This window comes from Dermochelys coriacea, chromosome 1 (genome assembly GCF_009764565.3).
Source record: "Dermochelys coriacea isolate rDerCor1 chromosome 1, rDerCor1.pri.v4, whole genome shotgun sequence".
Lineage (NCBI taxonomy): Eukaryota > Metazoa > Chordata > Testudines > Dermochelyidae > Dermochelys > Dermochelys coriacea.
The window spans coordinates 253,697,152-253,723,640 of NC_050068.2; the positions used below are offsets into that span (position 1 = coordinate 253,697,152).

At 41.3% G+C, this 26,489-nt stretch overlaps 1 protein-coding gene across 6 annotated transcripts in view; it reads right to left on the bottom strand.

The window, feature by feature from the left end:
• APPL2 (adaptor protein, phosphotyrosine interacting with PH domain and leucine zipper 2) overlaps nt 1-26,489 on the bottom strand; it is a 91,775-nt gene that overhangs the window by 48,846 nt on the left and 16,440 nt on the right. For 4 of the 6 annotated variants that reach the window (XM_038387778.2, XM_038387756.2, XM_038387800.2 and 1 more), the window contains 13 exons: nt 26,392-26,463; nt 21,460-21,547; nt 18,494-18,535; nt 18,329-18,387; nt 16,742-16,888; nt 13,962-14,044; nt 6,829-6,987; nt 5,090-5,278; nt 3,983-4,025; nt 3,845-3,901; nt 3,675-3,763; nt 1,570-1,740; nt 1,366-1,412 (listed from right to left, as the gene is read on the bottom strand). In XM_038387778.2, the coding sequence (XP_038243706.1) occupies nt 1,366-1,412; nt 1,570-1,740; nt 3,675-3,763; nt 3,845-3,901; nt 3,983-4,025; nt 5,090-5,278; nt 6,829-6,987; nt 13,962-14,044; nt 16,742-16,888; nt 18,329-18,387; nt 18,494-18,535; nt 21,460-21,547; nt 26,392-26,463 (1,246 nt within the window). The remainder of the gene's footprint in view (nt 1-1,365; nt 1,413-1,569; nt 1,741-3,674; nt 3,764-3,844; nt 3,902-3,982; nt 4,026-5,089; nt 5,279-6,828; nt 6,988-13,961; nt 14,045-16,741; nt 16,889-18,328; nt 18,388-18,493; nt 18,536-21,459; nt 21,548-26,391; nt 26,464-26,489) is intronic. The other 2 variants (XM_043519564.1, XM_043519568.1) reach the window with 1 other exon arrangement.

The window sequence follows — 26,489 nt, forward strand, 5'->3', positions numbered from 1 at the left end:
TTGTAAGTTGGGGACGCATCAATTAGAAGTAACGGAAGAGGAGAAGGACCTTGGAGTATTGGTTGATCATAGGATGACTATGAGCTGCTAATGTGATATGGCTGTGAAAAAAGCTAATGCGGTTCTGGGATGCATCAGGAGAGGCATTTCTAGTAGGGATAAGGAGGTTTTAGTACCGTTATACAAGGCACTGGTGAGACCTCACCTAGAATACTGTGTGCAGTTCTGGTCTCCCATGTTTAAAAAGGATGAATTCAAACTGGAGCAGGTACAGAGAAGGGCTACTAGGATGATCCGAGGAATGGAAAACTTGTCTTATGAAAGGAGAGTTAAGGAGCTTGGCTTGTTTAGCCTAACTAAAAGAAGGTTGAGGGGAGATATGATTGCTCTCTATAAATATATCAGAGGCAAAATATAGGAGAGGGAGAGGAATTATTTCAGCTCAGCACCAATGTGGACGCAAGAACAAATGGGTATAAACTGGCCACCAAGAAGTTTAGACTTGAAATCAGACGAAGGTTTCTAACCATCAGAGGAGTGAAGTTTTGGAATAGCCTTCCAAGGGAAGCAGTGGGGGCAAAAGATCTATCTGGTTTTAAGCTTCTACTTGATAAGTTTATGGAGGAGATGGTATGATGGGATAATGGGATTTTGGTAAGTAATTGATCTTTAAATATTCAGGGTAAATAGGACTAATCCCCTGAGATGGGATATTAGATGGATGGGATCTGAGTTATCCAGGAAAGAATTTTCTGTAGTATCTGGCTGGTGAATCTTGCCCATATGCTCAGGGTTTAGCGGATCGCCATATTTGGGGTCGGGAAGGAATTTTCCTCCAGGGCAGATTGGAGAGGCCCTGGAGGTTTTTCACCTTCCTCTGTAGCATGGGGCATGGTTGACTTGAGGGAGGCTTCTCTGCTCCTTGAAGTCTTTAAACCATGATTTAAGGACTTCGATAGCTCAGACATAGGTGACGTTTTTCATAGGAGTGGGTGGGTGAGATTCTGTGGCCTGCGCTGTGCAGGAGGTCGGACTAGATGATCAGAATGGTCCCTTCTGACATTAGTATCTATGAATCTATTTCACGGTCCTTGATGTGTTTTTCATGGCCATGATTTGGGTAGAGCCCTACCCATAAGCCTCAGTCGGGATCATGGCCCCCTTATATTAGGTCAGCATTTCTCAAACTGGGGGTGCCAACCCAAAAGGGGGTCGCAAGAATATTGTGGGGGGGGGGGTCGTGAGAACCACGGCTGCTGGTCAGCGCCCAGCACCGGTCTGAAAAACCAGCTGTAAAACCATTAATACCACTATACATATGCTTGTGACTATTGCCCCACTATAATGAGTCAAAAAATTGTTTACCTTCCTCATCGTTCTTGTCTTCAGATTCTCCAAATGGGTTTGTGCGCCTGAAAAATATTTTTAAGAAAATCTAATCACACACATGTGCTCAGAGCAGCAGATCAGCTGTATCTGTTTGAACGATCATACACAAATGTTGTAAAGGGAATAGCCCTTTCCTTGCAAACTGTTTGGTCAAATATGTTGAACGTTAGCTGGCTGTACCTTCCACCTCTGTTTTGATCCAGGAATTCAGTTGCAGGAAGTACCATGTCAAACTGAATCGGTGTTCCAGGTGCAATTAACTCTGTGCAATTGGGTTTGGTGGACAGTTCTTTAGGGATGATCTTGTCACTCTCCATCTCCATATTCTTCACATTCTGGCTACAATGAAAACTGAGAGGTTTTGAATGAAAATATAATGTCAATGTTGGGAGGAAGGCAGGTTTACACCAAATCCCAGTGTTCGTTGCCCCACAATAAGCTAACTGCAATATTAAAATGTCTCTGAGGCTACGAACTGAATTTCTCTTCCCTTTCATAAATAAAATCACTTACTAGTGAAAAGAAATATTGCTACATCCGAAAGGAAGGGGAACAAATTCCAAATGAGCTGCAGTGCCTGCTCTTGGTTACATGTTACCATAGTGAATGATGTGCGCACCGCTGCCCTCTACTGGCTATACTCAGAACTGTGCAAGTATCAGCCCAAATAGTAGAGACCTGTGTTTACTGAGCAGAGAGGATCTGAGCTGCCTATCTGTGAAGTCCCGAATGCCAAGGGAATGGACATGACAACCACCAAAATTCCTAGATGGTCACAGGTTTGGTACAATACTCAGGAGCAAACTGTTTGTTTTATGTAACATTTGTCCCTGTTCTTCCTCCCAAAGTTCCTCAGAGTGTGGAAGTGCTTTTGAATTTCCTGCACCTGTAGAAATCTACCAATATTTATGCCTATTTATTTTGATAGCAGAATCTTGATTAGTTTCAATCCTGCAAGATTTTCTGTTTGTACACAATGATGCAGAGCTGACTCTCTGCAACCCAACTAATATTTTTCCTCCATGTAACAAAATTCGATGTAGGTATTTTCCCTGGTTATTCATTATTAAATCATCGAGTATACTAAAACTGACCAAAGTAAAATTCCCACCTCCTGAGTGAAATGGGAAAGCAAGTATGCAGTGTAGTTGTATCCGTGTTGGTCCCAGGAAATTAGAGAGACAAGGCGAGTGAGGTAATAGCTTTTATTGGATCAAGTTCTGTTGGTGAGAGAGACAAGCTTTTGAGCAACAGATATTCCCTTACCCACCTTCTCTTTCTCATTTGACTGGCACTCCCTATGGCTTTTGGGAGCCTATGAGGTCCCTAAGGAATCACAGTGAACTGGGAAGGACTAGTTTTTAGCTGGAGGTCAGTATGGAGTGAGAAAATATGAAACCTTTGAAGGGTTAGAGATTAGATATGCACAAGCCAGTAAAAAATACATATGCTGTAAAAAAAATCCTGGCAGGACTGTATACAAAACTCATACAGAAGTTTTTACCTACTAAAGTGTGATAGAGACACTCTGCTCTACTTTATTTAGTGCTCTGCTTTTAGGGTCATGCATTCAGAGCATGAATATAGTCAGTCTCTGGAGCTGGCTTTGGACCCCAGTTACAGAGACTGAGGAGTTCTTGCTGGTCAGGCTGGATTTCTCAAGAAAAAAAAGAGGGGAGAAAAGTTCAATGGAAAACATTTGCTTTTTAAATCCAGGTGCACACAGCTTCATTATTAACCTCTGTTTGGGGATAGAGGCTTTAACAACTGACTTGAATGAGTCCAGGAGATCAGACCCAGTGAAGACTGCAAGACTGCTCCTTGTGCTAGTTTCAGAGTACAGACAGGAATAGGGCAAGGCAATCTACATCAAAAACCTTATTTTTAATTTGCATGGTGACTGCACTCAGGGGCCCCCAATTAACAATCAGGACCCCATTGTGCTGGGCACTATACAAGCCTATAACAAAATGGTCCCCGGCCCGAAGAGTTTACAATCTAAGTTCTGTGTCTGTTTCGTAAAAAATGAATAGGAGAAACCCCACCTGTATGTTAAAATTGGAAGTGGCTGGGGCCTTGATCCTGCAAGCTGGACTGCATGCAGCAGAGCCCTGAACTCGTATGGGATCCCATTGCCTTCACTGGGATTCCGCACAGGCACAGGGGTCTGCTGGGATGGACAGAGTTGCAGGGTCTGGGCTTCCATCTCTCTCTTGCTCTGTAAGCAGAGTCCGACTGACCGCACAACAGCGAAAATCACTCCTACAGAAAAGCGAAAGCGTTACCTGGGACACAAACTTTCATGTTTTTTTCCGAAGCTTGTGATGGGGGTCACTGCCTGAAGGGCCGTCTGATTTAACTTGATTGCAACAGCCTACAAAACAAAAAGACATTTCACCCTTCCAGAAATGCTATGGGTCCTGGAAAGAACAGATGAAAACAAACAAGCTCTCACCTCTGGATTGTCGGTGAGATAGATCTGCCTGGAGATGTTGTTGATTGCACATATCCACTGTAAGGAGAAAAGAAACTGAACACTCTAAACTATTTAGTGGATAAGAAAGTAAAAACGTTAACCAGTGAAATATTTTACCTCCTCATATTCTTTTTTACTTTCTGCTTGAAGAGTTATCCCCCTAAAACACAAATACATTAGAGTCATGTTTTTCTTGGTATCATTGTTATATTACATGCACTCACTCTCCCTGCACACAGAGACCGTTTCAAGGGGGAAAGACTCAATAATCTCATAAGTTCATCTTTAACTACTGCGATTCTATAGAATAGATAAGGGTGTAAGAAAATCACAAGCCAGGATTTCGCTGAGGAAACTGCAACTTTTAAACACACACCACAGTTTTCTATAGTAGTTGTGAATTTGAGTGCTGTTGCAACCTGGGGCTCGGGGTCGCAATACCACTAACTCAGCTTTGCGAGCTGCTGTGCAGGGTTGCAATGTCACTCAACCCTGGCCCAGCTGCACTTCCGTCATGCTGGTTCTGAGAGCCAGGTGGGACACATGGCGTCCCTTCTGTGCTGCTGCTCTGTTCGGGAAAGCAGGCTGCATAGCCTGGCAGAAGGTGCTGCAGCTTATATGGGGGCTATTTGTTTTGTAATACTGAAACTGATCACACTGAAACCACAGCTTTAACAAGCCACAACTGCAACTTTCGCGCCAAAAAAATCATGACTCTGTTACAGCTTTAATCATAGGGTTGTACTGGACTCCTGCCTCTGCACTCGTGATAATGATACTCACAAGTACTTCAGCTAATGAAGCCTTAACAGCTCCGAGATAGGTAAGTTGGTATTATTCACATTTTGCACATAGAGAATTAAGCTATCAAAGATACAGAGGCAGCCAATGTCAGAGCTGGCATTATTCTGGAATACCTGACTCCAAAGTCCTACACTCAGGCTACTAAATTGTGCCTGTGTGTGCAGCCAGCAACCCCACACAGTATTGTGTGAATACCCTATTCTTAAATGACACAACAATCATCATTTATGCAATGTGGGCACTTGATTTTAAATGTGCAAAAATACTCTTTCCTGTAGGTCAGCGTTAGGACGGCAATCCAGCTCAGTTAAAATGGCTGTCACTAGGGAACTGTTAACACAATGATTAGGCATTCTGAAACCCCATCTGGTACACCAGACATAATTGATTGCTCTCTAACAGAAAACTTGTGACCCATACGATTTTCCTGTAGGAGTGGTGATCTGAAGGCAGTATCGTCGGTCTTCACAGTCCACTGCCATTACAGAGCAGTTATCCAGGTCCTGAATCAGTCCTCCAGCTACTGCTCCCCTAGGCTGGCACATCAGGTTTCCACCTTGAGTGAAGAAATAGAGTCTGTCCCAGGTTGTAGTCACCAGGCCTGTTTTACTATAGGGAACACACAGTATTAATACCAGTTAGCACAGTATTTCTAGTTAGAAATAACCCTCAATTCAATTCCTGGATCAGAAGCCCTCCCTCTGCCCAAACTCTGAGCAAGCCCGGCTGCAGATGCAGGACTTATCCTTATTTTCAAACAAGGATCTTTGAAACTTGTAAACTAAATTTCAACAAATGTGTCAGACACCCATCCACAATGGAGAGACATCCCCAGGGCAAGCTGAAGGTTTAAGGAGCAGTTGGTTTTGAGTGATCCAAGTTTAAAATGAACACTCATGTGCAATACTTCCTAGCTGCGAACAGCAGCAGGTTTATGGAGAACAACTGAGATGAGGCTGCATGGAATTTTATTGTCCTATATAAAAAAAAAAGATACAGTAGAACCTCAGAGTTATGGTTGTTCTTTCAAAAGTTTACAACTGAATATTGACTTAATAGCTTTGAAACTTTACTCTGCAGAAGTAAAATGCTGCTTTTAATCATCTTAATTTAAATGAAACAAGCACAGAAACATTTTCCTTACCGTGTCAAATTCCCCCCCCCCCCCACTTAACACAGTACTGTATTTGCCTGGGTTTTTGTTTTTTTAGTATCTGCTGCTGCCTGATTGCAAACATCCAGTTCCAAATGAGGTGTGTGGTTGACTGGTCAGTTCATAACTCTGGTTTTCGTAATGCTGAGGTTCTACTGTACTTTTGAGTGATCAGGAGCAGCAGAAAGTTCAGCACACATGGCTATAAGTTTTGAAAAGTTACACTTCTACTAGTAGAATCTTATATTGAAAGTACATCCTTCCAGGGAGTCATTTACACAATGCTATAATCCATCTCTTACACTGCTGTTAAACCGTAACATTTGTAATCCAGTTAACTATCGAAAACTGTTCAAATTAAATGCAAACTGACATTTAAGTTATTTCAAAGACACAATAATCAGGCCCTATCCACCTCTGCTGCTCTTCTATATACATAACTCCTGCTGAAGTCAATGGGAGGTTTAGTAAAAGGAACTCTGCAGGACTGAGCTCTAGTGTGGTATATGCTCAACGCTATGGACCTGGTTTCTCTGTACAACTCCTGTTGGTGTAAAGGGAAATTTGTGGAAATCCAAAATCTAGCTCCTCCTTGTAAGCAGTATTGCATTTTCATTAGCACCCTGGAACATCCTGATCCCAGTCTCAGAGACTCCAACGAGCTGCAGAGCTCAAACCAACATGACATTTTATTTTTAGACACTCAAATGTGTGAATTCAGCTAGAGGGAAAATCAATTAGTCACAAAGGGGAAGAGTTTCAGAAGCCCCTAAAAATGTCTTAGGCTCCTAAATCCCATTTTCTAAGGTGATTTAGGAACTGAAAGGTAACATTTTTAAAAGTGCCTAAATGATGTAGGAGTCTTAATTCCACTGACTGTCAATGAGACTTCATCCTGAAATCACTTAGGCGCTTCTGAAAATTTTACTCAAAGAATCTTCATGGTAGCGATAATGCAGAAATCAGTCGCCAGTCACAGACAAACAAGGTGAACTATCCTTCTTACTTTCTAAGATTAAGGTAGCCAGCCTTCTGAATAAGGTTTCTGTTGATTGCTGGTGAGGTGACATCAGAATCTGGGGTGTAAACAGACTCATTAATGGAAAGCAAGTCCTGCTGGGATACTCTCATGGCGTCAGCTTCAGCATCCAACTCTCCCTGTATGCTGGAAAAAATCAAAGCCGTTTTACTGTCAGTCAGTTAACCCAGGGACACATCTAACCTGTATATAATCCTGCAAGAACAAAAATATGTTAAATACATTGTATACTACTGTGGCACAGCTGGATTAAATGCACAAAAGTGTTTAAACACTGTTCGCTGCTGGTTTGGAGTAGTGGAAAGAGAATGGATTTTTACATGGATTTAATAGGAAAAATAGTAAGAATACACATGAAAGGATCTCTATGAGCACTTGGTCAATGAATGCAGGAAGGAATGGAGAAAGAGATGGCGATTAAAGAATTGCTCCCAGTAAATTAATCTGGGATTACAGAAACAAGATGCACCTGCTAAGGACACACTGAACGCTTGTGTAACACTTGTGTATTTGAAGAAATGGTGTTTTACCCACAAAAGCTTATGCCCTAATAAATCTGATGCAGCCTTTAAGCTGCCACCAGACTCCTTGTTGTTTTTGTACAGGTAAGGCTATGTTTTTAATTTGGAAGCGACAGTATCAACAGGTTCTTTACTTATTGTTTGTCCTGAAATTCTGGTGTTTAAGAACAAGTGTGCTTGGCAGCTAGTTTACTGTAGGAATGCTGTACAAACAATTTACTGTATTTCTACAAAAACAGCATTTACTGTGAATGTATTTCAAACAGTACTATGTTTTTTCTTGGAATGACTACTGTTTGCACCAAGGATGGCTCTTTTCTTCCCCGAACATTATAAAGGAGAGCGATATGGAGAGGAGATATGAAAATGACCAAAAAGCATGAAATGGCAGATTATTTTCTGTTTGTCACAGCGGTGCCAAAGGAACAGCCAAGAAAGGGGCCCCATTGTGGTAGGCACTGCACAAACACAGCATAGGACTTGGTCTGTGTCCCGAAGTTGTTACAATCTAAATAGACATGACAGGCACAGGGCGGCGAAGAGGGTGGAATACACAAGCAGAGGGAGCAATGTGATAGTGGGAAACAGCATGTTAGTTCCATTATTTTGGGGGCAGGGGGTGAGTGAGCAGTTTAGTTAGAAGGGGATAAGCTACATGGAAAAAAAGGGAAGGGGCTGAGGGGGACAGGGCAGGATTGTGGAGTGAAGCAGAGGTGAAGAAACTCTGAGGGATGTGAAATGCTAACCATTAACAGTGAAAATCAGGCTGGGTTTGTTTGCTTGCTTGCTTGTTTGAGACACAAAACTTCAAGCAGCCAAACAGCATTGTGCATATGCGTTTTGATTGAAGCTGAGCAAACAGATGCAGTCATTAATACTAAATCGGTATGTTCCTAGTAATGTTCCTGCTGGGCTTTATAATAATGTGTCTTGGCTTTCGTAGAACTGGTTTGTTTTTTTCTGAGAACTGTGTGATTAACTGGAGTTCCTATCACTGAACCACTGATTAGTTGATCAGAGCCCTTCAACAGCATGCTACCCACTTTCAGAAATGTTCTGGTGGCAGCTGTAAGGATACAGAAAAGCATGAGAGTCCTCCATCAGTCACACAGGCCTGGACTCAATGGATTTCACAAGGACCACTACTGAGTTGACTTCCATGATTTACGCACCTGAGTGTTATTCCATGTGAGTATGGTTTGCAGAATCTAACCCAATTGAAAGTTGCCACAACTGTCTTATTTACAGAGGTCTTAGAAGAGCAATGCAAGGAATTGTCACTTAAGGAAACAAGTGATTTGGGGCTAAAACTTAGGTTCTCTTTTTTAGTAGGGGCTCACAAAACCTCTTGTGAATAGACTTTTTTTTAAAAAAAATCACTGTAACCAGGAGGGGCAGAATGGGTTCAAACATTTCCCTGCTTACCGGAAACCCTAACCCGCCGTACTAGTTAGTGCAAGAAAACCAGAAAGTGACACAGACTAAACAAAAGTCTGATCATTCTAGATTCATATTAAAGAAATGGAAAAAGGGAATTTAGCAGCATAAATCTTAAGTATATCAGATTTTAAAAATTCTTTCCATTGTAACACTATTATTGGAAACATGAATAAGATTTTAATTTTTATTTTCTTCTTGACAGTGTCCCTTCCAGTGCAGTGACATCAAGTCTTTCACTTCTGTAACAAGTTTAAAATAATAAAATCTTCCACATAGATATGATTTAGAAAGCAGACATGGTTAGAATTAAACAAGCAGAACCCAAATCCATCTTCATGTCCCTGTGTAACTCCCATTGTGGTGAATGGTAACTGCAAAAGGGTCTCAAAGTACAGAATTCAACCTGGAGAAATAAAAATACAGAGATGCAACTACAGTGCTGAACAAACATGGATCCACAGTCTCACTATTATGCATTTTTAGCTTTGGAGTAAATTCACATTAACTGATGCTGCCTGTACTAATGTGAAGAGAGAACGCTAAGTGGTCTGTGTCAATAAATGCTAGTAGACTACCTCTATACCTTCTTTTTAGTCCTAATGCTTAAGCCAATCAGAAGGCAACATTTTGACTGGTTTCCGTGATCTGACGAACCAATCAGACATGCTATTAGACTAAAAGTCCTGCCTCTGCAATGCTTCCATTAGAAGCTCATATTTGGCCAGACATCCCTCCTGCCCAAAGAGCCATTATGGGCTCAGTCAGGAAGTGATTGTGGGTCTGCATGCCCTTGTGTGGTGCTGGCTATTTTAAAAAAGCCTTAAAGACCGACAGAGTAAGTTTGAGGATATGCTTCTCCGGTTATACAAATGGGGGTTAGCTAAAAGTGAGACACCATGGGCTCGATCCCCAGGTGAACCACAATAGCATTCGGCTCACCTGGGGAGAAGCGGAACAAGGTGACTTTACACCACCTTCCTGCACCCTCTGGTTCCTGATCCTGCGGTCTGCCAGCCCTATTCCACTGAGAATTCTCCTAGTACAGGCTATTCCTCAGAGGCAGCAGCTGGGGCTGACGTTCTAACCACAGCGTCGTTCTAAAATAATGGACAAGGAAGGTCACTGTTTTCAAAATAGGAAAGAAGAAAGCAGTTTATATTAAGAAAAAGGTATATTATTGAGCACTATTAACATTCAGGGTCAAAACGGTCCCTATTTAAGCCCATCTTCTATGAAAAATTAAAGAAGGGGATCCATTATAATAGGGCTGGTTGCTAGAATGGGACTTTCAATCCTTTGTGGCCTTCTGATGTTTTGGTAGCTGTTGCTGGGGAAGTGGGAATCTGTAAACACCCAGCGGCCTTCTGATCTGCTGAAGCCCTCAAATGGTAAAAGGAGGTATAGCTATACCTGACCTATGCTGCTGTTATTCTGATTGTCCTAACAAGAAAAGAGGTGAGAGGAGGTTCTACAGCTAATAGAATTATGAACCCGGAATTACAGAGGAGCGTCCCAATACTTGTGTCATTTCACTCCCCCAAGAGCGAGACTCCAGCTAGATGGAATGAAGGAAAAGTTCTTGCCTTTTTCAGCTACGGAAAGCTGTTTTCAAAACATAGGCTGAAGATATTAGACCAGATAGTCAGCCTTCTGGATTTGGGTAGGTGCCTTGCAAGGACAATATACTAGAAGACATTCCCCTCCTTTCAGAAAAAAACTATAACAGCACGAAACATCAGATTTTTCCTACTCACTTTTCCAAGCCCTCCAGGAGTTACTGACTGCACCCAACAGATGGCAAGGAGAGGCAAGAGAAGGAGGTATCAAATAGTTCTGTCACTTAGGTTACAAAAAGAAAATCATCTGGACCTGCACATGTAATTTATGCTTATTGGAATGTTTGGACTTCTGCTGGCTGGGATTCCCCTCACAGCTTGTATGTAAAACTCAAAGTGTGAGACAGCAGCAGCTCCTTTAATGCTTCAAAGGCATAACAAATACTCAAAGTAACCCTACAGCCCATATGAAATATGGCACCAATAGAGCTGGCGACTGCCTACCTGAGCCAGACAGCAAGCTGCTTCAACTGCATTTGGGGCCAGTTCTTCCATTACTGAGACCACAACCCTACAGACTTGATCTGCTGCTTGGGAGACTAAACTTTATAGCTCCTGTAGTTGCTGCTGTTCTTTTGGGGTCACAGCAGTGATAGTAACCTGGATGGAGAACATTGCATTTTAGTCCAGGTTAGGCAGGATCCGACTGACTAAAGGTATATTCATTCTTACAGTGTTATAGCTCTGCTTTGCAATGGCTCATTTTCAGGACTTCCCAACTTTGAAAAAGCTGTGCCGCCCCAACCCCAGAAAAATAAAACCAGCTGTGTTCCCTTCAGTCCTACAATGTGAGGTTAAAGGCTGAGTGATCGATTTGAATTTTAATTAAGTTAGATTGTATTTTAAAATGTGTCAGCTTTTTAGTGTAAGGAACGACAAACAATATTGGATATAAAATGCTTGAATACGTTATTTAAATTATATTTAAACATGAAACAGAACATTACTTTCTATGTTTAGAACAGTGTTGCTTAGTGATTTTTTTTTAACAGTAGTGATTGAGGCAACATTGATGTTTTTCTTCTAACAAAACATCTCTCCTATATGGAGTTTCTGCGGGTCCTCAGGCTGGGCTTCCTTTCAGTGGGGCTCTGCTGGGCTCCTAGGGCTTGTCTCCTCCCTAACTGGAGGGTGGGTTGGGAGAGAAAGGCTGGCATCTCCTAAGTCCACCCACTTGTGGCACCAAAAATATGGATCACTCAGAGGATGTATGATGATTCCTTCCTTTTTATTATAGGCTTTGATCACTCAAATAATTAACAGTGTTGCTATTTAAAAGTATCATCATTTGCATCTTGGTAACACATTGAGATGAATAGTGCCATTCATGCCTCTTCAAGGTATTGTTTCAGTCTCTCTGCAAATTCAGGCAGACCCCACTGCACTGGTTACACTTAGGTTGTGTTTTCAAGCTTCTATTCATAATCACAATAGCTAGAGCCTTTTTTTTTTTTTTTTTTTAAATGAAAGCTGAGACTCTGGAGCACAAGTGAGTCCCATCTGCCTGTCTGCTTCCAGCTAGTCCTTCGTGCTTCCTCACAGGAGTGTCCACTGGCTTTTGGGAAACCCGGGCTTACTCTATAACATGTTTCTATGGTCTTAACTAGAGTGTGACAAGTGCCCTGAATAAACAAATCTACTGTATATAGACAAAACATTCTGGCATCTCATAAATAGAAGATACATACTATTGCTGGGGAGCTTAAAAATGAACTTTAGTCTATAAACGATTTGAAGCATATGGGGGGGGATCTTTGTAAGGACTGTTTAATGTGGAAAGCATAAAAGTAAGTCAAAGTAGGAAAAAGGTATATAAAATAAGGAACAGTTTAGTGAAAGCCAGTCATGTGCCTTTTCAAACAGTCCAGAAACAAGAAGGGTGCTCACTGGAAGTTAGAAGGCAGCAAAATTGAAGCTGAAAAAGAAAATACTTTTGTGCAAACTGTAAAGAGAACTCACCGTTGCAAGATTTTATTCAAGAGAATGGCCTAGTGAAACTGAAAAATAGACACTTCTATGAACAAAAATGGCAGCTGCAGTTGCACAACTGTGGATAAAACTGTGACTATCAACTTATGCCCTGAAGCATGAGGATCGATTGCCAGCTGGGATCAGGAACAAATTTTCTAATCTTGGGATAGTATAAAACAGTTGGGCAAGTGCACTGGAGGGGGTTTATTCCTTCCTTTCAACCAGCTGGCATTAGTCATTATCACATTCAAGATACCAGAGTACATGAACCACTGGTCAATTCTGGTATGGTAACTCCTTTCTAGTACATATTCCAGGTTATTTATGACCTTTGCTCTCACATGAATTTATATTTAGAAGGCTACCACGCCCAGAAGAGGCAGGGATTTGGATATGCTTTTGTTAAAAAAAACTGGAACCGTTATTTGCTTTTTACAATCTAATGTTCCACCTAACAGTCTGTTTAGTGCTTTCTCTAATCTGTCCCAGTAAGAATGTAAGCTTTAAAATGTTTTCAGGACTGTCTGTAAGTTTGGATTTCATTCTCAAGTTCTGGTCTAATGAGCATTAATTATAAGGAAACCAATTTCCATCTCCATTAGAAATGGAAGGAAAAACAAATGTTTGCCAAAGGCATAAGGACAAAATTGGGAAAATATTCAGTAAGGGCCTGACCAAAAGCAAACTGAATTCCATAGAAAGACACCCACCAATTTCAATGTAGATTCTAAGATAGCTAGGGCAAGGATTGTCTTTCTTCTATGGTTGTTCAGTACCCCGCATAATGGGGCCCCAATCCTGAGTTTGAGCACTACTATAATATTAATATTCATTAATACTAAATGGGCTTTACATCAGGCCCTAAACTATTAGAAAACAGAAATCAAACAATACAGATTATATTAAACAATGTTATTAAAATGGTTTGGGTTTTTTTTTGGCTTAGACTACACTTTTCCCCATTTAAAAGTTTTTAGTGACATCACATACAGGACACCCTTTTCAAACACAGGTGCTCAACTCCCGAATTTCTGTGCTAATGAAGGGAATTAGGTGTTTATTTACCTCTTTATGCTCCTAAATGCTGATCTGTGTGTCCAAAGATGGGGTGTTGGATGTCCTTACTAAAGGTACCCAGATTTAAAAAACTGGGCTTACGATCTTATTTAATGTACAGCACAGTATTTGGGCTTTATTCCGAAGATCCTCAATTGCTATTGAAAAAAAAAAATCTCTGGCTCTGCTATGCATGTATTCCCTGCAATGCACAGATAGTATATTCCTTTTACACATACACACCCCCCTCTACCCATCTGTTCTTTCACACAGTGTAGTGCAAATGAAATTTAAAAAAAAAATATCAATAAACTCTGTTAGTCTGAGCCCAACCCTGCAGCCGTCTGGTGGAACTCCTCTCCTGAGTAAGGACTGCAGGACTGGGCCCTGTGTGGGGCAAGCCCCCAGCCAGGCACGGAAGGATGTTAGTAATGTTGCTTGAATTTAACACAAATAAATACAGAAAACCAAACAGGAAACCTAGGTGTTGTGTTACCTTTGAACCATGTTTGAAACTGGTGATAAAAAGCTGTCCATTCTTTTGGAAAACATCTCTGCTCCCTTCTTAAAAAAGTTAATCTGAAAAATATAATAAGGGTATTCTGGAAATTATCTAAGAAAGGTTTGTCAATCAAATAATGGATGGTGAGGCAGGTGCCTAACATGATCCTGTGGTGACTGATGTCATAGACCGCCATTCAAATCTAAGGCACTATTGAAACACCAACCTCTCCCTTCCTATCTCTTCCCCTCCACCCCCGAAACATGAAGGTTAGTGGCCACTGACAAATTACTAATATTAATGCTATTAACTAGCCTAAAGAACCATGTCGCCCCTCTTCCATCCACCAGATTTGTCAGCATTGTGAAGAACCTAATTATGCGCCAGTCAGGGATGTAAAGAGGTGTGATCCATGACCAACATAGCTGTGGCGGCAAATGCCCCCTACTGTACATGCAGTTATACCAATAAACCTGTGCTTTTACTGGTATAGCTTGTTTCACTTGGGGGCGGGGGGGAGGAAGAGCTGGAACAAGCTCTATCAGTAAAAGTGCAGTTTTGATAGTATAAGCTGTGTCCATACTAGGAGTGCTTTGCTGGTATAGGATACCCATATAGCAAGACCACCAAAGTACTCCTAGTGTTGACATGGCCTAAGATGATCCTCCCTAGCATCTGTGCTCTTAATCAGCGTAACTAGATGAATGCTATGGAAGAAGTGGATAGGGGCAAGAAAAACAAACCCTACCCATTCTGACCGACTATCCTTCCCAAGAAGAGTTCAGTGAGGTTATTTTAGTTAGTGGCTCTTGAGTTAGATGGAAACCTATAAAACACCATTTATGCATTAACTATTGGTTCATATTAGATCCCATATCTTATCTTACTCCCACCTCCATGCATAGGAAGCAGCAGCTATTGCATATAGACACTAACAGTTGCTCCTCCCACCAAATTATTTCCAATATGCTAAGCCTCATCCTCACCTTCTCTTTGGAAACATGAAACACAAGGCACGCACATTTTAGCAGATTGATTAATATGGACAACTTACAGTACAAAGACTGATAGGCATTTTAGAGCTTCTTATGTATGTATACGAGTTGTCTTCGGGCTGGCCTGGCACTTTGCATTCCCACAATAACAAGGCATTACCATGTAAGGCATCCAAAGTCCAGGATTCCAGCTTGGCACTTTGTTTTCATACAAGCAGGTAAGTGGGAATGCCTTATTTTACTCTGCAGAGATGCCCCAGTGGTTAAAGTAGATTGAAACAGAAAGGGAAGCACTTGCTGCACCAGCCTGGGAGGGGGAAACTGTGAGAAAACACTACTCTCTCTAGACAGGAAGAGAGAGCATCATTTGATTTTAGCTGGGGAAAATCAGTGCAGTCTTCCCCTGCTGTGATTGACACCTGTCCTAAGAGGGAGTAAACTCCCTCTACTGGTATAAGTGGACATAGAATTCTTGTTACATCCCTTTTGCACAGGTGGAGATGATTATGCAAAGTACAGGAGAGTGAAGAAACAGACCCACTCAATTTTTGTCCCAAGTGGAAGTATGAAGCATCAGAAATATCATGCAAAGGCCTGTTCTCATGAGATTTCCAGCAGTTTTGCAGACTACACCAGTGTGGATAATTTGCAGAGAAGGCCCTGAACTACTTGACTTTTGTGTTTTTTGTGGTTTCCCCCTCACTAGATAATACTGCATAGACCAGTGGTCCCCAACTTTTTACCTCGCAACCCCCCCCTTACCTCCAGAGCTGAGGCTTGCAGCAGGGCTATGGCTCCAGGAGAGATGCGGACATGGGTAAGAGGGCCAAGGCCAGGGGCCAAGGCCAGCAGCCAGGGCCCAGAGCAGAACTAGGTGGCACTTCCTGCCCTCCCTGCCACAACGTTCCTCCATGCCTCCCTAGGGGGGCATGCCCCACAGTTTGGGAACCTCTGGCGTAGACTTATTTACACTCAGTAGTTTCAGGTCCTGGTTCTCATTTACATTAAGGACCCTTTACATCATTCTGGCAGTGTAAATGGACCTTAACATAGAGGCCTCAAAGTGCTGTACAAATATTAATCAATTAATCCTCCCAACACTCCTGGGCAGTAGGTATTTAGTAGTACTGCCACATTTTATGGACTTGGAAACTGAGACAGAGACTTGGCCAAACCACACAGCAAATGTGGCTGAGCAAGGATTAGTGTATAGGATTTCCTAGCCTCGTGCTCAACCCACTTGACTACACTCACTCTGCTATTGTCCAACACATGCTCCAGTTCCCGTTCACACGAGACTCCTCATCAGCATGCTGAATATCTCATGCTGGGAAGTAAACTGTCACACAGGTGAGCTTATAAAAGCACAAAGTAAACAATGACATGGGAGTAAATTTTGTTGTGATGACAGTTTAGTGTCCATACCATTCAGCCTAGAATGTGCTGATTTTGCTTTTGTGTGCGTGTGTGTTTTAAAGTAGTATCTTTATGAGTAGCTAAATGTCCAACTATTTGACCATAAATAAATAAAGTACAACTTTACCTTGTAAAATTTGGCTCAATATGCACGTTGTTTGAATACAAAGAGGAAATCTACAGGTTCACACAGAAAAAATGTTGTACTACCATTTTTATTCTAACAGGAGACTTTCTGAATAAGGTTTTCCCTATTTTCATACGTCAGCTGCCACAACTCCTTCTATGCCAAAATGTCTTGCATATCCCAGAGACATGTTCCTTTAAGTGACATTTCCACTATTCTGGCTTTACTGTACATACCTGTCCTTGTGCGTATCCTAGCATAGGTTCCATCATTGCAATTCTCTTCCTGTACTGCAGAGCATTCAGGGCACAGTAATACTGTAATGATGAAAGATGCTGCTTCCTCCTTGCATTTGCCACCTCCTTTACTACTTCTGTCTTTAGCTGAATAAAAATGTATGCAGAACTTTAAAACCGGCAGTCATGCAATGCAGAATCATGTTATGGATATATCCAGATCATCTACTGATTAATTTAATGGCATCATTAAATACTTATTTTTTATTATGGAAAACAATATCTCCATGACAAGATAAAAACAAGCATTAAAGTAAAACAATTAATTAAATCAATTAATATAGGCTCTTCCTAGCAACATATTTAACTGCCTCTCTAACTTTAATTGATGTATGCAGTGTAGTTATAGCTGTGTCGGTCCCAGGGTATTAAGGAGACAAGGGGGTTGTGGTAATATATTTTATTGGACTGACTTCTGTTGGTCAGAGAGAGAAACTTTCGAGGACCTGAAGAAGAGCGCCGTATGGCTCGAAAGCTTGTCTCTCTCACCAAAAGAGGTTTCACCTTGTCTCTCTTCAAGCATATAAACAGCTCTCTGGGCTATAAATAGCACAACTACTACATATTTTAAATTGTAAGCATCAGGTTATGACTTCAGTCACATCAGCGTAAGTCTGGAGTAATTTTATTGTAGCTGAGATCAGAACTTGGTCCTATGTGTGTGTAATTCATAGAACTAATAATTCTCGGCACAACTCACAATCTGCTGCACGTCCAAGCACATACATCCGATACAGGAACTAAACATTGCATTCTGATCTAGAATGCAGATCCCTTAAACGATCTTCGGATCTCTCTAAAAGTGTCAAATCTCCTACTGGCGCAATCTTACATTCTTTGCACACTTTGTACTGAGTGGGAGGCTTGGGTGTGCAAAGAATGCAGGATCAGTCCCACTGACATCACTTTCATGTGCTGGAGGTGGAATGAGAATCAATATCCAAAGACCTGGCAGGCACACTAAAGAGGAGAATGTAGTCCTTTAAGCACAGCAGATATATGGCATTATTACATCACTTCAGGTACAAACAAACCACATCAATAATCCTCTAGTACAGCATCCTCCCTGTAGAAGATTGGTAGACAGATGGGTTTTACAGCAGGAGGCCTATAAAAATCTTTGTGGTCATTTTGGATTTCTTCTGTCGTGAAGTCATCATCCTTACAGTTCCCCTTGCTACTTTATGGCCTCAAATTCAACAAAACGCTTAAGCACACGTGTGACACAGGCTGACACTCAGCCCTAGGTGCCTCAAGCAGCAGCACAATGTGATGTACTTGAAACATGTAAATAGTTCCTTCAAGTTAGGCACATGCTTCAGTACTTTTCTCAACTGAGGCCTAAAAGCTTTGTTGCTGACTCAAAAGTCAATCACTGGGAGTCTTGAGCTACTGTGGATTCAATCCACAAAACCCAGAAGTTTGTACATTTGCTAATGCTGTAGTTAAAAAATGAGTATGTAGGCAGAGCCGCTGATTAAAAACTTTCCATACATTAAAAACCAAAACTATAAGACTTTTTTTTACCTTTTCATTTTCTCTTCTTTTTGGTAATCGGCTATACTTTGCCATGGAGAGATCATGTTCTGGAAACAAGAAACATTTTCAGCATCATGGCATGGGTATACACACATGTCTCCGGTGACATAATTAGTGCATGCCATTAGAAACAAACAAAAATATGAAACATACCATTGCTAGCAAGGCCAAAAAGATCCTTTAAAGTGCTTACTTCTGAAATAAAAAAAAGTCAACACTTCAGAATGAAGAGAGCACTATATACATTGCTTATTCAAGCAGAATCACAATAAAACTAACTCTCTTTATAGGTACTTGAAGGACAGTTGCCTACGTCATTTTACTCCTACAAACAGAAAGGTGTAATTTATGTTCGTGTCTTGAAAATAATAAATGAAGAGCAGCACTTACAAAATATTTGCAATGAGTCTCTGGCATCACCCATGCCCCATTTGTTTCATCCATTTGGGTCTTGTCTTAAATTAAATTATACACACCTCAAGGCAAGCACAAATGAGTTCCCTATCCTAACTGGGCCTTTGTGGGGGAGTCAACTGAAATATAAGTAATTTCCACCCTCATGCTCTGCTGTGCTTTACATTACTATTCACTTTACTGATCCACTTCCCTCTTTACTGCAAGGACTACTTCTCTTCCTCTGATGTACCACTTGGTCACATGATGCTCCTCCACTGCTGGTCCCTTGCTGGGATCTCAGGAAAGGAATAATGGAAGGAAGCACCTGTACATGTAGGTAGGTAAGATTTAGATAAACTTCCTTTACTGTACAAGCTCTGAATATGGAAAAAGATCCTGTATGTACAGGTGTAATTTATACAAGGAACCTCCAAGCCACTTTGTCCATTACCAAAGAGGAGCTGTCCTTTGCCTAAAAAAATCTGCTGCTTTGAACAACATATTGCCAGTGCTTAAATGACACACACAAAGCTGTGTGCCCACCAGTGACTGCCACAGCATATGAACTAGGACCCTGATCCTCTAACTGGATCAGACTTACTCAGGCAGACCTTTGTGCCTTTGCAGAGCCACAGTGACATCAATGTAGATGCGATTGCTGGTTTGGGGCCAATATTAAAGATACTGGGAAAAATGTTCTGATTCGGGCAAGGAAAGTAACTAAGTAAATAAGCTGATTTTCAAAGATGCTGCTCTCACTGCCCCCTCCCTGGGCACTGTAACTTGCAGTAATCTCTTCAGTAAGATTACCCAGTAGGAAATTGTGAAAAGCTTAGAGAGAAATTGCAGGATGTGTGTTCATCATCAAGGTACCATGTGCTCTTGGATGAGCTAGACCAAAGCTGTGCCATAGCTCAAGGCCTCCCCAAGTGTCTGCATCCCTCTAGTGTAAGAGGGTGGGAATTCTGAGGCAGCTTCAAATAAACCAGAACATGGAGGTTTTTATTGCATCAAATATGAAAAATAAGGCTGTAAGTAGAGAATCGCTTGTATTATTAGTTAATTTTATCCTATACCAAATTTTCAGTGGGCCACAGATTTCTGTACTGAAAATGCATAGCTGCTCTTGGGAAGCTCTTGGTGGGGAAGCAAGAGATTTTGGCAGCTGGACAGGTGATAGATGGGACTTTGGCATCCACAGAATTGGGAGAGTTTGGGTTCTTGACACCTCTGGGGCTTTAGATAGTGGGGATGAGATACATCTCCTGGTTCTCTCCCCTCCTATGAACAAGGGCAGAGGTGATTTGAAATTTTGGGTGCAAATTACACACACACACACACACACACACACACACACACACACACACACACACACAGCCAGTCGTATGAAGAGACACAGGAGCTTTCTGAGGGGCTGGCCCAAGACTATGGAATGAACTCCTCCAGGAACTAAAGACCATCATAAACCTCACCATCTTCTGCTCCAAGTGCAAGGTGCCTTTCTTTCTTTTATATAGATATAGATATAGCATTGCGTGTGAATGTGTTAATTAAAAACAAGACACTCTGCTATGCATACACATTTCTCCCCTGGGAAAAGGATGAGAACAAACATGTGACAGATATTAGTCATGTTGCCTAATGCACTACTGAAAGGCACTCAGATACTATGATGAACACATACAAGAGTAGAATAGAAAAATGTAACCCCTTAGACTCCAGCCCTGCAAACACTTACATGCGTATTTAACAGTAAGCATGTGAGTGGTCTCACTGAAATCAAGTGAGCAAAGTTAAGCAGATATGAAAGCATTTGCAGGACAAAGATCTTGGTATTTGGACATTATGTGCCTCTTGTCTGGACACCTACCACAGGCCCATTCATGTCATCATAGTCTTAACTGCTCTACAGTGATGTATGGAAATGAAACGAGCTGAAAATCATCATTTGTCCAAAGCATGTTTTCTTTCACAATTATACTGCAGTTGTTTTCTCTTCCAGTACAACCAGTTCAAACAAATGTAGGGCCCTAAATGCCTTCTGAGGGGAGCTGAGCCTGGGAACTATTTATTATTATTAATTATTGAAAGTTGAGATAGAGTCAATAAAATCTTGTGCTTCTCTTGCATGTGCTGGTTAGACACTCTCTGAACTTGCACAGCACCTTGCTTTCAAAGTTATTCCAAATATTTGCACTGTTATTTTGCTTTGTGAGCAAGGAATTTCCAATTTTGTGCCATCTGGATATTTCCAGGGGCGGCACAGAGTCAAAAGGGCTGAGTAGCCTAAACAGGAGGAAAACAGGTATGCTTTGTAGTCAGAAAAATCCTGCCCGTTTTTCAAACCCAGTTTTCTCACAGTAGGGTTAATACTACCTCTCCTTTCAGATGTTCACAAGCCTGGTGCACCACTGCTTTATGCAAGTATGACACCGCTGAATTCAATTAAGTCACATTAGTATAAAAATAGACCACATGGTGGAGAATGTGGCCTTGTATTTTAAAATACGTAGCATGTGTGCTGGACTTCCACAAATTTATGTCTGTCTGATCAAAAATGCTCAGTCTAGCAACAAGAAAGAAAATATCAGATTTTTCTGGCAATTAATGCAAAAACAAGTTTCTTAATGACAAATTGATAAATAGTCAATAGCTTACAACGAAATATGTCAGGCATCAAAAGTTATGAGTTGATAGCAATTTGGAATCTAGCCAAAACTTACCCGTAAGATCTTTTTCTCGAAATTGTATGATCGGGAGAACCATTGTGTCCGCAAGCTGTTTTGCCAGCTCAGAATGGAGAATGTTAAGCTGAAAGGGAGAGAAATGATCTAAAATACTGCATTGTGCACAGAGTACTACAGACACACTCATCAGCCCGTGAGCCATATATGCCTCTGTCTGCAGTGTAGTTGTAGCTGTGTCAGTCCAAGGATCTGAGAGAGACAAGGTGGGTAAACAACATTTAAAACAATTTATTTAAATATTTAAAACAATATTTATTATTGTTATTACAACTACATTGCATACAATGGAAGATATCGAATTTAGCCATCTGAAATGGAAACTCCGTAAAATGAAGAAAAAGCATCCCCAGAGGTCTCACCTTCTATAACCGTGTGACCACTACATACAACTGCAAATATGCTGAACAGCTCTGCAGACAGACTTCAGAGAAACTGAGGAACCATTTACTGCATTTCACATGCCCCAAAAGCGACCATCTCAAATGAGAAATCATCACAGGCTCCCACACACTGGAGTTTAAAAAAAACCCAGTAAAGTTACTTGGAAATCATGCAAGAAATCCAAACTATAAAAAAAAAACAAACAAACAAACAAACAAAAAAAAACAACTGATGACGGCCACCCAACAGAACAACAAAAAATGGAACCAACTACAAGTACTCCACAACCACAGAACACACCACTGGGAGAAACCATGGCACCAGTACCCACCACACGGACACTACACGACACCCAAACATTATCCGTTTATCAAGACTAACCCACACTGGAGCTGCATTATCTGTGCTCTAAGGGACTGAACGTCTGTCCTACCTCAGAACCTGATACCATACTAACATGTGGAGAACTAGAAGAATTCTTCCATCTGTCTGCCTCAAAGAATTCTTTCACCAGAATGACGATACCATTCACAACTACCATGTCCTTCACATTTTATCAATATTTTCTTATTTATTTGGATTGATTTTCCCCCTTTTTTGGGACGGGGAGGGAAACGGATTAAGGCCAATATTTAATAAAAAAAAAAGCAGCAGCAGCAGCAAGTTAGACTTCTAAAAGCCACATTTAGGCACCTCCTGATTTTAGTAAGTGCTGAGCTCCTATTGGAGTCAATGGATTCTACACTCTTGATTTATGCAACCCTCTCTATTGAAGGCAATGGGAGTTTTACCTGAGTATGGACTGAAAGATCAGGCAGAGAGTGATTTAATCGCCAATAAAATGAACACTGATTCTATAAAATATGTCTTCCCCCATCGTCATTTTGAGTGAAGGGGGGAGGGGAGGAGAGGAGGAAGGGAAATTGACTCCCAGTGAAACTCAACAATGGTTGGGCAGCAGGTGTGGTACAACCATCCTTGGTCGTATGGTTCATAATCATCTCACTGTTACCTTGTGTTTCCCGTCTGTCTGTTGTACTTACCTGTTGTCTCCATCTTATACTTAAGGGCTTGTCTACAAAGCAAGATTTTTCAGTTTAACTTTAGTTTTCTCGGCACAAACTGCTTTGCACCCACACACAAAAGTTCTTTTTTTGATTCATTCTGTAGCTGTCTATATTTAACCCTTATTGTAAAAACTTTCCCATATAGAAAACTCTTAGACTATCAGCTCTTAGAGGCAGGGACTGTCTTTTTGTTCTGTGTTTGTACAATGCCTAGCATAGTGGGGCTATGATGTGTGACTGAAACTGCTAGGCTGCTACTACAATACAAATTAAAATTATTTGTCATCTTCTTTAATGCATGGAATGGGGTGTAGGGATGGACTATGGAGGAGATAAGTAGAACCATTCAATAATCAGTGTAAGTCCCTGAGCAGTGATCCAGGGAAAAGCCATATAGCTAGGAAGGAGTGTTACAGTGTGTTACAGCTGCTACCACAGCCCACACACCATAGCAGTGGCCACGGCTTCTGCACCTGAGTTCAATGGATTGGGTGAGAGGATACTATGCTCTCCAATCCCCAAAGCTTGTTTACTCAAGATGTGCATGGTTAATAAGGATGTCAGCCTAAATGCTTAATTTAATCCTTGCCTGATCTTTTTTAAAGGATTCAAAGAGCATTTCAGATCCTTCATACTTGAGCCTTTGATTAGATTTCATTAGTAATTACCCTCTATTAACCACGTTCTTTGTTAATGCTCTACACAACAAAGTCAGAACCATTTCCCACTGCTAGAGCTTCTCTTTCCTGTCATTTGTGACTACATTTCAATTTACACAATAGGAATCATTACAAATAAAGGACCCTATTCATAAATGCTTTACTCTCATGGCAAGTCTTCTTCCCTCCCCCTCCCCCCCCCCGGGCATTTCTGTAGGTGTCTCTTTAAAATTCAGGCCAGAATGTGATCCAGCACATAAAAGACAAGTTTTGTGGCATGTTGTTATATATGGATGGGGAGGTCCCTTTTTCCATGTCAATAGCAGCAGGGGAGAGCATCAGACTGGGCTCAGCTAGGATGCCCATAATCATGCTGGGGCTTGGCAAAAGGTTCCATAGATGAGACCAAAGATGTGATGTTCTGTATACTGTCAGGGAGCACTGAGATACAGGACGTTACTTGTCTGGATCCCTGGCATGGTTGCCAGGTAAGGCCAATTTCTGCAAACCTGTTCTTCCTGTCAAGTCTGCAGAGGCAGGGAACCAGACTGGAGGGGTTAAGTGGATGTAGAGTAGCCATAACTGGGATTCAGTAAACTCCAGGGGCACAGCTGACATGCCTAGCAGGAGGCTGAGGAAAGGAAGGAGTGGGTAACTTAAGAAGAAAAGTCTTGATTCAACAAAATGGATTCCGTGCTCACAGCCAGCAAAGAGGAGGGCTTTGTTTGTACCTTGGAAGGGAGAAAACATTATACTCCAGTAAGAGGGAGCAATGCTTTGAGTGTGTTCTGAGACAGTTGGTTGTGTGACATTAACCATCAGTCTTTTTAAAGATCACCAGAAAGAAATGGCATTGCAGGAAGCAAGTAAGGGCTAAATTAATCTTTGGGGTAACTTTGATTAAGTCAATGGAGTTACCCCAGGCTAATATTTTAATCAAGTTTTGTTATTCTGTCTAAATTTGGCCCCAATACAGCCCTTTGTTTTTTTACTTTAATGGCAAGCAAAAGTTAAAAGTAAACAAATAGGTAGCAGTGTATTTCTGATTATACAAGCAGAGACCCCGTGGAACCTAGAAGGGATGAGGTAAGACCAAACCACTCCGACAGTAATGTCATACAAGTACCTGGATACTTAGACCACCCGGGAAACACTATTTCATGCCCAGTGAGGCCATATTTAGAAAAACTCCCATTCCTTAGCAGTGACATGTACTGCCTGGAGAGAATAAAAGCATTGTGTACTCAACTCTGTAGCCTGATTTAAACCAACCCTCTTGCCATCAAACTCCTGCTGAATCCTACAGCATAAAATTCTATGTCATCTTGTGGTGACTATTTGAAACTTCATTAACTGTTGCTTGTTCTGCTCCTTTCCCTGGAAAATCTGGGCACTGATTGCAGAGTTTAATGCCTAATAGTGTAAAGGCCTTTTCTATCAGAAGAAGGGGAATATAAACTAGTCCAATCTGGTTGATACTTGACCCATTTCAGAATCTCCCCTAATTCCCCTGCCTATTTGGCATAGCCTTGCATTGAGGATGATGCATGAGGGGACGGGGGAGCCTCAAAGAGATTGAATGGCCCATATTCACAAAGACCAGGACTTTCAATAGAAGTTATGAGTCTAACTACCTTTGTGGATTGAGCCAATATTCCCAGCACTCCCCTAGTAATACAAATTGGCTCACCTTTAAGAGATGCAATCTACTCGCCCTCACACATATGGGAGTGGGGTTTTGACTGGGGCATTGTTCTCCCACTTGGAGCATTACGCTTCCACTTGGGAGCATCCCAGTAGCAGCCCTACACTCACTCCCCTGAGCAGTGGGGTTGCAACTCTGCTCAACTCTTACCTGGTGTAGGATAAGTATCAAATTAAAGAAGGAAAGTTAGCTTATTGGTTAAGGAAATCCATAGGTGTTGTAAAAATGGACCTCAATAGCATGTAGAAGGAAGGCCTTAAAAATAATGAGTTATAAGGCCAAATGGAATGAAATAGGCAGGATGTCTGGTTCAAAGAATAACTAATGAAATAAGGGGAAGTTTCTAAAAGGAAGGCCTCTGACTGATAGGGGTGACTACAGGCAATAAGAGGAAAAGGATCTCTTTTAAAAGGAGCCAACATGGACCTTCCCACCCCACCTACCAGTGTTATGTCCTATGTTAACCAGGTGCAATGAAAAAGGTGCTGGTCAGCAGGAAGGAGGGGAGGAGATAAGAAGGAGGGAAGAAAGGAGATTGTAAATCTTATCTGGATTAAGTCTGGAAATAAAGGTGAACTGTCTCAATTTGTTTTTTAGCTGAAGTCAATAACTGGCAATGACATCACTTGTTTGTTAAAGGGTATAAAAAGTGAACTCTTCAAGGGTTCATTGCTAATTCCTGACCATGGAGCCAACCAATATGGGGCCGAGCACCGCTGGGATTAGCCTGTTTGTAAGTATCTTGACCAAATGCTTATAAATGTTTTTTGTTACTGTTTGGCTGTAGTAAATTGCTTATTATTTAGGCTTTTAAGGAATGATTAGAGCAATTGTATCGATACAATTAGGCCTTTGGATTTAATAAAGGAATTTATGGTTAAATTAGTGTTTGGTGGTTTCCCTTATTAATATTTGAAAATATTAATAATTCCAACACAAGGCTTATAAAAAGCGAGTGGGATTTATTCCTCCTTCCCCTCCATTACCTAGTTGCACAAAGGCCAGGCAGAATTTAGCCTTCTGTAGTAGTCAGAGGCAAATGGATAAAGAGACAGACAGAGAACATGATGATATTGCTATAGACCATTTAAATTACCTCATCCACTACTTTTGAAAAGTAATGAAGGGTGGATATCACTTCTTCATCTCCTTTACCCAAGGCAAAATTCTGAAAATAAAAATATATATTGATAC